The 12,760-nt window shown below is 42.2% G+C and overlaps 1 protein-coding gene across 2 annotated transcripts in view; it reads right to left on the bottom strand.

The window, feature by feature from the left end:
• Nucleotides 1–12,760, bottom strand: part of CDC123 (cell division cycle 123) — a 52,451-nt gene that overhangs the window by 19,231 nt on the left and 20,460 nt on the right. Inside the window, exons 5-6 of one of the 2 annotated variants that reach the window (XM_008002261.3) lie at nt 11,100–11,195; nt 10,109–10,215 (exon numbers count right to left, since the gene is read on the bottom strand). In XM_008002261.3, coding sequence (XP_008000452.1) covers nt 10,109–10,215; nt 11,100–11,195 — 203 coding nt within the window. The remainder of the gene's footprint in view (nt 1–10,108; nt 10,216–11,099; nt 11,196–12,760) is intronic. The other variant, XM_008002262.3, reaches the window with a different exon arrangement.

Genomic DNA, 12,760 nt, shown 5'->3' with positions numbered 1-12,760 from the left:
CTCAATGTAACGTTGGCCATCAAAAGCCACACAGGTAATCAAATCCGTCTCCTACGTGCCATTTTAAAACTCGGATAGATCCATTCAGCCCTCCATTAAGTATACTGCTTCCTCCTCTTAAAATCCTCAGTTTCATCAACAATGTTTCATATCGCTTATTAAATGCCCATCTGTGCCAAAGCTTCGGCTAGGCATTGGGAATGTTAAAAAGAAGAAGACTCCTTCGTTCTGTATGAGGTTAGTCTGGTGGAGAAAGCTAAAAAGCACACACAATTTTAAACACACTGGAGAAAAAACGCTCCGCGGCACCAAGGAAGAACTGACTGGCTGGCTGCTGTGTGTCGGAGGGGAGCGGTAGTCAAGAAGGGGTCCGCATTTAAAGCACAGAGAAACGTGCTAAGGCAGGGAGGGCAGTGAGAGATCTCACGGAGCATTCAAATAACTAGAGGAGATCATCTCTGATGGAGCGCAGGACGCAAGGGGGAACTGCAACAGATGGAGCTGGACAGAAACTCTGGACAAAGAGAAGCATCCAGGTCATGAGAGGCCTTGTGTGCCCACCCAGGGCACTTGGACTTCATTATATAGACAATGGGGACCCCTAAAATCTTCAAGTACGCAAGGGAGATCATTCCATTTAGGCGTTAAGAACATCACTGTGTTCACAGGTACCAGGGGTTTAAAAACATTTTTTAAATCTTTATCACTATGGCATAATGGTGTTGGACAGTTTAGGGGAAGGGCGGCAACGTGGGAGGCAGAGAAACCTGGTAGAAGGCTTGCTGCAATAGCCTCAGGGAGATGAGGGTCCAACTATGGGAATGGGAGTGGACAGAGAAAGGAGAAGCGTAGAGGTAGGAGCAAGATCACTTGGCGACTCACTGAAAGGGAGGGAGCAGAGCCGGCACGGTGGCTCACGCCTGTACTCCCAGCACTCTGGGAGGCTAAGGCGGGTCGATTGCTTGAGTTCAGGCATTTGAGACCAGTCTGGGCAACGTGGCAAAACCTTATCTCTACAAAAATTAGCCAGGCATGGCCAGGCGCGGTGGCTCACACCTGCAGTCCCAGCGCTTTGGGAGGCCGAGGCGGGTGGATCACCTGAGGTCGGGAATCCCGAGACCAGCCTAACCAACATGGAGAAAACTCGTCTCTACTAAAAATACAAAATTAGCTGGGTGTGGTGGCGCATGCCTGTAATCCCAGCTACACAGGAGGCTGAGGCAGGAGAATCGCTTGAACCAGGAGGCAGAGGTTGTGGTGAGCCGAGATCACGCCATTGCACTCCAACCTGGGCAACAAGAGTGAAACTCCGTTTCAAAAAAAAAAAAAAAAAAAATTTGCTAGGCCTGGTGGTGTGCACCTGTAGTCCCAGCTACTCAGGAGGCTGAGGCAGGAGAAATGCTTGAACCCAGGAGGCGGAGGTTGCAGTGAGCCGAGATCGTGCCACTGCACTCCAGCCTGGGTGACCAAGCGAGACTCCGTCTCAAAAAAAAAAACCTAAAAACAACCTAGTTTTTCTCTGGAAAGCAAAAATCTCTTACTTCAAATCAAACTAACTTAACGGTACATTATCTTGAGAAGTAATAATCTAAAACAAGAAAACTAGCTTTCGATTAAAAATTATTTCAATAAAAATTAAGCTTATCAGTTATTTTATGTTAATAAAAATTAAGGACTAGGCACAGGGCTCACACCTGTAATCCCAACACTTTGGAAGGCTGAGGTGGGAAGACTGCCTAAAGTCAGGAGTTTGAGAACAGCCGGGCAACAAAGCTAGGTCCTGCTTCTACGAAAAATATAAAAATTAGCAAGCATGGAGGCTCACGCCTGTAATCCCAGCACTTTGGGAGGCCGAGGTGGGCGGATCACGAGGTCAGGAGTTTGAGACCAGCTTGACCAACATGGTGAAACTCCATCTCTACTAAAAACACAAAAATTAGCTGGGCATTGTGGCGCATGCCTGTAAGCCCAGCTACTTGGGAGGCTAAGGCACAAGAATCCCTTGAACCCAGGAGTTGGAGGTTGCAGTGATCTCAGATCACAACACTGCACTGCAGCCTGGGAAATAGAGTGAGACTCTGTCTCAAAAAAATAAAGAAAATTATTTTTGTATATATATCTAGTATAGAGACAAGTGAAATATTTTAATTAGATAATCTACATAAGGAGAAAAGGGAAACATTCCAATAAACAAAAGAAACAATAGACCAGAGGTAAAAAAATCACAATCAGGACCTTGGGCTCTGTACTAGTATTTTCTCATCTTAGAAAAGTCAATTATCTTTTGGGACTGGCTCGTAGTTGCCTCAGCAGTAAATGGCAGATGGTATTGGGCGATTTCTAAAGTTCTTTATTCAATCAAATCTGTAGAAAACTTGTCAGACCCCTTTTTCTTCCCTGTCTTTATATTCAGTTAACTACTTACTGCACGCTGAACCTCAGGGTGTGTCAGAGCTTCTAGAACACAGGTTTGAAAATGAGAGAGTGGAATGAGATGATTTTTCAAAATACTTCCCCAGAGATTCCAATCCGAAGTGTCCAAGATGGGGACTAGACACATATTTTATTTTTTTTGAGACACAGTCTCGCTCTGTTGCCCAGGCTGGAGTGCAATGGCATGATCTCGGCTCACTGCAACCTCCGTCTCCCGGGCTCAAGCAATTCTCCTGCCTCAGCCTCCCGAGTAGCTGGGAATACAGGCGTCCGCCACCATGCCCAGCTAATTTTTGTATTTTTAGTAGAGAAGGGGTTTCATCATGTTGGTCAGGCTGGTCTCGAACTCCTGACCTCAGGTAATCTGCCCACCTCAGCCTCCCAAAGTGCTGGGATTACAGGCGTGAGCCACCGTGCCCAGCCCATATTTTAGAAATGGTTATTCTGAGGAGTAGCTGCAGTTCAAGCTCTGTAAGAGGTTCTTGGGAAAAGGGCCAGGAGATGCCTGTCCACCGACTACAGGCCTCAGCAGGAAGTCTGCACCATTCTTGGGGAAAGGAAGAAATAGGGAAAAGGAAGGAAGCATCAAACTAGAGCGGCTTGGTCTCCAAGCATGGCCTTCGGGGCCGCAGCTTCAGCGGGAAAACTCAGTCTGGCTACCCTAAATCCCACCAAGGTCACTGGAGGACTCAGCATGTTTCCCACGACAAAAAGGCTCCATCTCAAGAAAAACAAAAACAGAAAAACCACCACCACCACCAATAAGAAAAATTCCTAAAACTTTTTTCCTGGGTTAGTATTTAATGTTAATTTGGAAGATTTCTTTAACTGAAAATTTCAACAAAGTACCAACAGAATGTGGTATTAAACTAAAGTCACTAATTTGTAGTCTAAGCTGAAAGGAGGCTCTTACGTTGAATTCGAAGTTCAAATTCTTGGCAGAATAATTATAGTTACTCTAGCTAGCTATGAAAATTCTAAAAACAACACAAATGTGATTAAGTAATGTTACATTATTTACAATGTAAGTGGCAAACTAAAAGAATTCTCAGGTATAATAATAGCAAAGATTTTATTCCGAAGGAAAAAAAGCAAAATCCCAAAGCCCTACTGCGATGAAAGCTACTATGAAATTATGCTAGCATATTTTTACTACACTTTAAAATTAGCCAGTTAACAGGAATTTTGGAAAGCAATGTTACAGACACAAATTTTTAAAAAGGAAAGAAAAAAAAGGAAAAGAAAAAATATTCTATCCCCAAACTAAAGAAATATGCTTAAGTAGTACTGATGACTAATCAGAGTGGTGTTTGTTTTTTTTTTAAGGAACAAAATAATGGCATTCGCAGCAACCTGGATGGAATTGGAGACTATTATTCTAAGTGAAGTAACTCAGGAATGGAAAACCAAACATCGTATGTTCTCACTTGTAAGTGGGAGTTAAGTTATGAAGACGCAAAGGCATAAGAATGATACATTGGACTTTTGGGACTCGGGAAAGGGTGAGGGTTGGCGAGGGATAAAAGACTACACATTGGGTACCGTGTACACTGCTTGGGTGATGGGTGCACCAAAAGCTCAGAAATCACCACTAAAGAGCATATCCATGTAACCAAACACTACCTGTTCCCACAAAGCCACTGGGAAAAAAAAAAATACAGGGGGAAATACACAGTGTACGTCAATGACAGATAATTACACATCCTTTGTCTCTACTCAGAAGCAAAATAAACACTGAAATAATTTTACCAAAAAATAAAATAAAATAAAAAGAGTGCCATATTTTTCTCTTTTATTACTACCCAAATCATCCTCAGCTTAAACAAGCCTTAGTTTTCTGCCAGGCAAATGGCCTAACTATAAATAGGAATATTTATTATGCCCTGAACATGCCTTCAGACTGACATGCTATTTTTTGTGGAATTCATAATTATAATTAGGCTGGGTGCAGTGGCTCACGCCTGTAATCCCAGCACTTTGGGAGGCCAAGGCAGGTGGATCACTTGAGGTCAGGAGTTCAAGACCAGACTGGCCAACATGGTGAAACCCTGTCTCTACCAAAAATATAAAAATTATCCGGGCGTGGTGGCACGTGCCTATAGTCCCAGCTATGCAGGAGACTAAGGCAGGACAATTGCTTGAACTGGGAGGCGGCGGTTGCAGTGAGCCAAGATCGTGCCATTGGACTCCAGCCTGGGCCACAGAGTGAGACTTCCTCTCAAGAAAAAAATAAAAATAAAATAAAATCAGTAAATAAATAAATAATTATAATCAACACACAGTTTCTCTCGTGTTGTTCGAAATATTTTGCACACTGAAAGAGGACAAAAGGGCCGGGCGCCGTGGCTCACGCCTGTAATCCCAGCACTTTGGGAGGCCGAGGCAGGCGGATCACGAGGTCAGGAGATCGAGACCATCCTGGCTAACACGGTGAAACCCCGTCTCTACCAAAAATACAAAAAATTAGCCGGGCGCGGTGGTGGGCGCCTGTAGTCCCAACTACTCAGGAGGCTGAGGCAAGAATGGCGTGAACCTGGGAGGCGGAACTTGCAGAGCCCAGATCACGCCACTGCACTCCAGCCTGGGTGACAGAGGGAGACTCCATCTCGAAAAAATTTTAAAAAGACAAATCAAATTCCCTGACCTCCAGTCAAATGTATTTCTCCTTCATCATGAGCCCCTCAAAGAAACAATTAACAAATTTATTTTTTCACTCACTCAGCCCCTTTTTCTAAATGCCAATTGAGTATCAAAATTTTTTCTTGTCTACTCAGCCCACTGAAGTCACAATAAAATAATGAAAGCAGCCTGTGACTCAGCAAGTTTAATCACATAGAATGTTTATATCTTGGCAAATAATACAGTCAACACATTTATACGTGTCATATTTCTTTTTTTTGCATTTTTAGTAGAGTTGGGGTTTCAGCATGTTAGCCAGGCTGGTCTCGAACTTCTGACCTTGTGATCCACCCACCTTGGCCTCCCAAAATGCTGGGATTACAGATGTGAGCCACCACGCCCGGCCACATGTCATGTCAACCTCCACTTTTTAAAGCTTTTTGTCTACAGTAACCATTTGAAGAACAGGAAAGAAAAAAGCAGTAATTAATGTTCTAGAGTACATTATAGGCAGGGAGACAGTACTGGCTGTCTACTCTTCAGGGTTCCCGTCTTCAGCCTGTCCAATGGAACCTGGATTGTTCAGATGCTGGGAGCATTTGTGCTTCCTGGTTCCCTCTCTAATCCCTGGGATGCATGTGCTGACTAATCTAAGCAGCCAAGGCGTGGGCCTGGACCAGCGGCATCCACATTGCCTGGAAACAGGTTAGAAATGATCTGCTTAGCCCCCTCCAGGCCTGCTGGACCAGAAACCCTGGGGCCCAGGAACCTGTGTTTTATCTAACTCTCTGGATAACGCTGATGCATCTCATGTCGAGAACCTTGGTCTAACTAGGGGTGTCGAAAGTTTTAGCTGCCCTGGGCCACATTAGAGGAAGAAGAATTGTCTTGGGCCTCATATAAAATACACTAACGATAGCTGATGAGCTAAAAAATAAATAAAAATTAAAAAAATAAAAATCTCAAAAAAAAATCTCATGATGTTTGAAAGTTTCTGAATTTCAGTTGTGGCACATTCAAAGCCATCCCAGGCTGCTGCAGCTTGGACAAGCTTGATCTAAACGAATCACAGCAATTCTGCTCCCTTTGCCAACTACTGGATTAGGCTGGGTAACTGTGACCAATGAGGGCTGAGAGGAAGTCTCCCAGGAGGCCTCCAGGAATGCTTTACTCGTTCGCATACAGAAAAGAATGAGAGGAAACATACATACCCCTCCTGTTTTTGGTTGAGAGATGGTCATGTCTTCGTATGACAGATACTTGGAACTGTAGCAGCAATCTTTTAACCATTAGGTGAGAAACCCAAAAACCAAGCCACTACGTCAAGGATGGCGGAAGGAAAGGGCCTGAAAGAGCATGGGTTCCTGGCGACCTTGGTGAGCCACCCAGTATTCCTAAAAATACCCAATCTCCAGACTCCTCTTTAAATAATGTATTTTTTTAAATCCCGCGTGTAAGCTATTTTCGGCTTCTGTTAACTCGCAATTCTGACTGTAACATATTTGTTTTCTTGTCAAGTCAAGCCTCAAAATAGTAAAAACAACATAATCTCATTTTTATGTTATATAACTTTATACATATTATATATAACTATGTATTGTAAATTAAACGTTTTCTTCTATTATCTAATATTTTAATGGGAAGTATTTCGGAAAGAATGAATCTATAACTTAATATTAAGTGAAAGTACAAAGAACTTTTAGAATGGTGTTATTAAAATTATATTCTGGTTTTAGCTTTTATTAACTAGCTGTGGGATCCTGAACAAATCACTGAACAGATTTAGGCCTCAATTTTCTAACCTACGGAAGGAAAGGGTTAGATCACTGATATGATCCTGTCCAATCTAAGGAACTATACTCCTCATTTAATCTTTCAAGAGCTCTTCCAGGCCTCTGTGACAAACGTACATGTTTAATGAGTTCTTTCAACAAGGAATTTGTATGTGATGGCAACACTTCCTGTGATGCAACTGATTTATTAATTGCTAAGCAACTACCAACAGTTATTTCTAGACAAAGTGACACATTAGTGGTGCCCAGCTAAAAGGCTGAAAGCCCAGTGCTTGGTATGTGCTCCTGCCAACTCCCAATTATTTATAATAGCAGAAGGATGGCATTCTGTGGGTAAACACTCTAAATCCAAGGCCTCAAACTCACTTGCTGATTTAACTTCCTTGCCATGCAAAAGTCAAAAAGTACAAAATGCAAAACAACAGACTATTATTCATACCATCCACTGGAACATCAGTTAAACGAAGATAAAAAGCAAGACGTAGCTTAAGAGGAGGCAGCTGATCACTAAATCGCAAAGCTGATTTAAAAAAACATCAGCCTCAGAATTAACAGCAGTTTATAGTTAGTTCTGGAAAGGCAAAGGTGTCTTCCCACTCTCACTGCAACTGACAATAAAGGCATATAAAAATCCTTATGAGAGCCAAGCACAGTGGCTCACGCCTGTAATCCCAGCACTTCAGGAGGCCAAGGCGGGCGGCATCACAAGACCAGGAGTTCAAGACCAGCCTGACCAACATGGTGAAACCCCTTCTCTACTAAAAACACAAAAATTAGCTGGGCATGGCTGGGCGCGGTGGCTCACGCCTATAACTCCAGAACTTTGGGAGGCCTAGGCGGGCAGATCACGAGGTGAGGAGATGAGACCATCCTGGCTAATGCAGTGAAACCCCGTCTCTACTAAAATACAAAAAAAAAAATTAGCTGGGCATGGTATCCATGCCCCTGTAATCCCAGCTACTTGGGGGGCCGAGGCAGGAGAATTGCTCGAACCCTGGAGGCAGAGGTTGCAGTGAGCCAAGATCGCACCACTGCACTCCAGCCTGGGTGACAGAGTGAGACTCCATCTCAAAATAAAAATTCTTACCAGCTGAATTATCAAGTAGACAGTATTTTCAGTGTAACATATTTTAAGACGTCTTAAAGCATTAGATGTCAAAGAGCTTTCCAACGGAACACAGAGGCACAACTTTGTTCTACTTTTCAGAGGGTAGCTACTAGAATGAAAATACTACTGGTTACTAAAACAGACCACCAACACCTGTGCCAACACAACCAGAGGGTTGACAACTGAATGTCAAACCAACACTTGGTCAGGCGCAGAAGGATTAATTGAGCCCAGGAGTTTGAGACCCAGCTTGGGCAACATAGTGAGACCCCATCTCTATTAAACACACACACACAGACACAGACGCGCACACACACACACTTTTTTTCTATCAAACTAGAACTACCAGTACAGGTAAAATCCTTATACAGTAAACATGTAATACAATGTAATACAACCACACTCATTGATGGTTACTTAACTTCCTTTTCTTTAATCAATATAATAATACTAAAACCGTATGTCCAAGCTGCACAGCTCAGATGCCAGAGTTGATGCACGACCGTCATGTAGTGATCACGCCAGGATCTACTTCAAAAAAAGGATCTGAGTCTGAAATGGAATGAACTGGCAGGACAAACTCAACTGGACGGGGCGGAAGCGGCATGCTTATACAAGATTTTCACCTTCATGCTGCTGCTTCTAGGTTCTGTGATATGCTTTAAAGGTCAGTTTAAAGATGAGTTTAACTGAGATAACTGGTCTGTTTAAGATGTGACAGGAAGAGAAACCTAGAAAAATAGCTGCTATTTGAAGACAACAGAAGCAGCATAAAGAGAGCACCTGCGGCTCAGCAGGGCAAGTATTCTGTCCGCCTACAACGCTGACTGCACTGTCAAATTCTTTAGCTATAGAGTGACAGGCAAAGGAAAGAAACAAAGCAATTCCACTTCTAGAAACTTATCCTAAGGAAAAAATTAGGAGAGTGCACCAAGAGTTAGCTTAAGGATATTCACTGCAGCTCTGGAAGAGCAGCAGGTGGGTCAAATATGTTATGCTACAGCTCTCCAGAGGCACAGCATTAAGGGAACGGAAAATAATGATGAATTTAGACATGCAATGATGTCACACTGTAAGTGCAAAAGCAGCCTACTAAGAAATATAAACTATAGGCTGGGTGTGGTGGCTCACACCTGTACTCCTAACACGTTGGGAGGCTGAGGTGGCACGAGGTCAGGAGTTCGAGATCACCCTGGCCAATATGGTGAAACCCTGTCTCTACTAAAAATATAATAAATTAGCCAGGTGTGGTGGTGCGCGCCTGTAGTCCCAGCTATTCGGGAGGCTGAGGCAGGAGAATCGCTTGAACCCAGGAGGCAGAGGGTGCAGTGAACTGAGATCATGCCACTGCACTTCAGCCTGGGCGACAGAGTGAGACCCCGTCTCAAAAAAAAAAAAAAAAAAGAAATACAAACTATAGGATCCCATTAAAAACTCTGTATATAGGTAGAGATAGATATATTTATATTTATTTATAGATCGAATTCTAGAAGTGTAAGAACCAATTGTGGCAAGATCATGAGTGCTTTTTTGTTTCTGTTTGTTTTGAGATGGAGTCTCGCTCTGTTGCCCAGGCTACAGTGCAGTGGCATACAATCTCGGCTCACTGCAACCTCTGCCTCCCGGGTTCAAGCAATTCTCCTGCCTTGGCCTCCCGAGTAGGTGGGACTACAGGTGCACACCACCACGCCCAGCTACTTTTTTGTATTTTTAGTAGAGACGGGGATTCACTATGTTGACCAGGCTGGTCTTGAACTCCTGACCTCAGGTGATCCACCTGTCTTTCCTTCCCAAAGTGCTGGAATTACAGGCATGAGCCACCACTCCAGGTCATGAGTGCTTTTATATTTCCTGTAATCCCTAATTTTGCTTTTCTATGATAAACATTTATCAGTTTTATAACAGGAAAAAAATTACTGAAATGATTAATAAGCAGAGATACAGAAAGTCCTTAACATTTTCAGATATTCATTATATACTATTTTCTATAAAGGGAAAAGAAAGATTTGCTTTAACAGGTCATTTTGGCAATATGAAATAGCTTTGTTATATGGAGCTGGCATTTATAATAGTACTACAAGTAATGGAATTTCGTCTATGGAAAAATTTGCACAAATACTGAAACTGTTGACATGAGAGAATAAGAGATACTTACGGCTGAGTGAAGTCACGAGTGATGAAATCAGAACTCTTGAAAAGTAGAAAGATGTCGCTGAGGGTTTTACATTTCAGAGAACTATTCATTGCTATCCAATACGCATCCTAAAGAATGAAGCACATGCTATTTAGTCCATATTCCACGTTGGCTGCTACGAATGCTCAGGCCTATAACAAAATCAATAATGCATATCACCTCAAGGGTTTAAAGAAGAAAGTCAAGTAAATGTTAGCAGCACTGTCAAATGTTAAATTATGCTTAACAGCAAAGACCACCACCATTGCATTTCGGACACTCGGTTACAACACTGAGATGCCAGGGTCCTCACATTTCAGCCCAGGCCTAAGCACTTCCCCATGTTTTTCTTACTGATAATAGAAGAGAGGAAAACGAAGTGTCAGAAACATTGACATTTTGGCTACAAGATTAAGGTGGTAAAGAAATAGTTTGACCAGCTACTCTCCAAGAAAAGGGACATCAATTTCCACCCTTCCCGTTTCTGGGGAGTGGCAGCCAAACACCTGAACTTTGGCGGCTAGAGCTGTTACACTAACATCTATCAAATCTGAAAGAGAAGGAGGTGAGCTATTCTGAACCACTACAACTTTAAACGGTAAATGTCTCATACATAAGAACAAAAGACGGGAAGGCAAATGCAAAGTAGGCACAAAGCTCAGCGGAACATAGCTAAAAATTTTTTGGCACGTTTCTGAAAAGGGCAGAGTATGAATTTCCTCAGAATTCTAAAACAATCAGCAACACAGGAGGTGAAAACTACCTTTTGGCAGAATACATGGTATTTCACAGACCCAGGAAAGTGTATAGCAAAATCCGGAAGGTAAAATAGTAGAGGGAAATTAATAATAAATTCCACGGCATTTTTCCTAGAATTAGGAATATAATTAGACCCTCTGTAGGGATATGAAATGAAATAAATAGCAAAACAAAGAACATTCAAACAGTAAGAGAATTACTTATGTGTTCCTACCCTTGGGGCACTCCAGTTAAGCTTAGGAAAGACACTGCCCCCGAGGGAATTGATAGCTTCCTGGACTTGAGTGGCAAACTCAGGAAATTCTGGTGCCTACAGAGAGATAAGAAACCATTGGGTACGTCAGTATCATCACAGTATCTATGGAAAACAAGATCAAAATCTCAAGGTTATAGCTGAGGGTGTTAAAAACAGAATTTAGAATACAAATTACTATCAGAATTTCTGAACTCAGTGAAATAAAATCAATGATCAAGTACCTTTACCAAAAAGAGAAATAAAATAATCAGCTGCTTAAATGGCATTTTCCAGACAATCAAAGCCTGCAAAGCTGAAATGACAATCACGAGGCTTCTGAGGATGTGAGGAAGGAATGAATGGTTCTCTGTACACCGACGTAAAATGAGTATTCATCGAGAGAAAAGAGACAGGTGGAATATCACCTGTACCAATACTCCAGTTGTCAGAAATAACATCCCTGCTTGAAGAGCTTGAACCCCTTCCACTTGTAGGGAGAGTCCTAGACATACAGCATCCCCCAAAGCCACAGAGACAATGAAAAATAAATGACGCGGCAAACTGTATTTAAACACTGCTATTTCCAGACACGTTTTAAAACAAGCAAAACTCAAAATCTGAACCTCGGTCAAGTTAAAACGTTCTTTCCTTTTTGGATGATTTTAAAAATGCATATTTTATATAAGCAAGTGACCAAAACATTCTGTATGTTTGTTTCAACCCAGAAGTCAACAGAAATACTGCTGCTAAACAGGAACTTAAGCCTGATGTCATTATGTCCTGTCACGATCACAGGAGCTTATGGACATAAGCAAGAAAAAAGGTAAGTAAGAGAGGGGGAAGTGGGGCCCTCAAAAGACATAAGAAAACAAAAACATTAACAGATTCTCTACGCAGTCATTAATTTTCATTATATCCTGTAAAGAGGATTGCTGCCCCCTATAGGGCAACTATAAGTTCTGAAAAAAATCCAGTAACCAACTTCTTCCATAGGAAAAAAAAAAAGACAGACTACATCTTGACTTAACTAAACTACACATTCAAGATTACATCAAATAGTTATGTGGATCCCCAAGATCTAACCCAGCTATGTGAGAGAAAAAACTGTGACAAGAGTCTGAGAAAAGACCAAAGAAATGCGTTTTAAAACATGGTCATATATCCCCCAAAACAAGAAACAGCTTTGAGCAAAAGGTTAGGGAAGAAAAATGAGAGCTTAAGGCCCAATTAGGCTGCCTTTCTTTCTGCTACAGATAAATCTGACCTCTAGACTGGTTAATAACAGTATCTTTTAATTACTTGATCGGCTGCCCTTCTATCTATTTTCCACTAGACGACTTCAGCTTAGACACATGAAATGAGACTAGAGTAATTTAGAGGCTTTCAGAATGAACAGCAGCACTGAGTCCTTGATTTTCCATTCATCTCTCCCCACCCAAAGCAATCATGATTTATGGGAGGCCATTTCCTTATAATTGCCTGAAGCAGCTGACTTGGCTCCCCTACCGCTCTAGCCATAAACCCCACTCCTGTGAGATGGGCACTGGCAGTATTTCCTACGAATGGCATTGCTGCACAAACTTTACAACACGAAAGGATTCAACCTTCAAAGATAAAGCAATTTCATTTTCCTATCCCAT

Source organism: Chlorocebus sabaeus, chromosome 9, assembly GCF_047675955.1.
Source record: "Chlorocebus sabaeus isolate Y175 chromosome 9, mChlSab1.0.hap1, whole genome shotgun sequence".
In the NCBI taxonomy this organism is placed as follows: domain Eukaryota; kingdom Metazoa; phylum Chordata; class Mammalia; order Primates; family Cercopithecidae; genus Chlorocebus; species Chlorocebus sabaeus.
The sequence above is the reverse complement of the archived record's forward strand: the minus strand, read 5'-3'. Positions and strand labels throughout refer to the sequence as shown.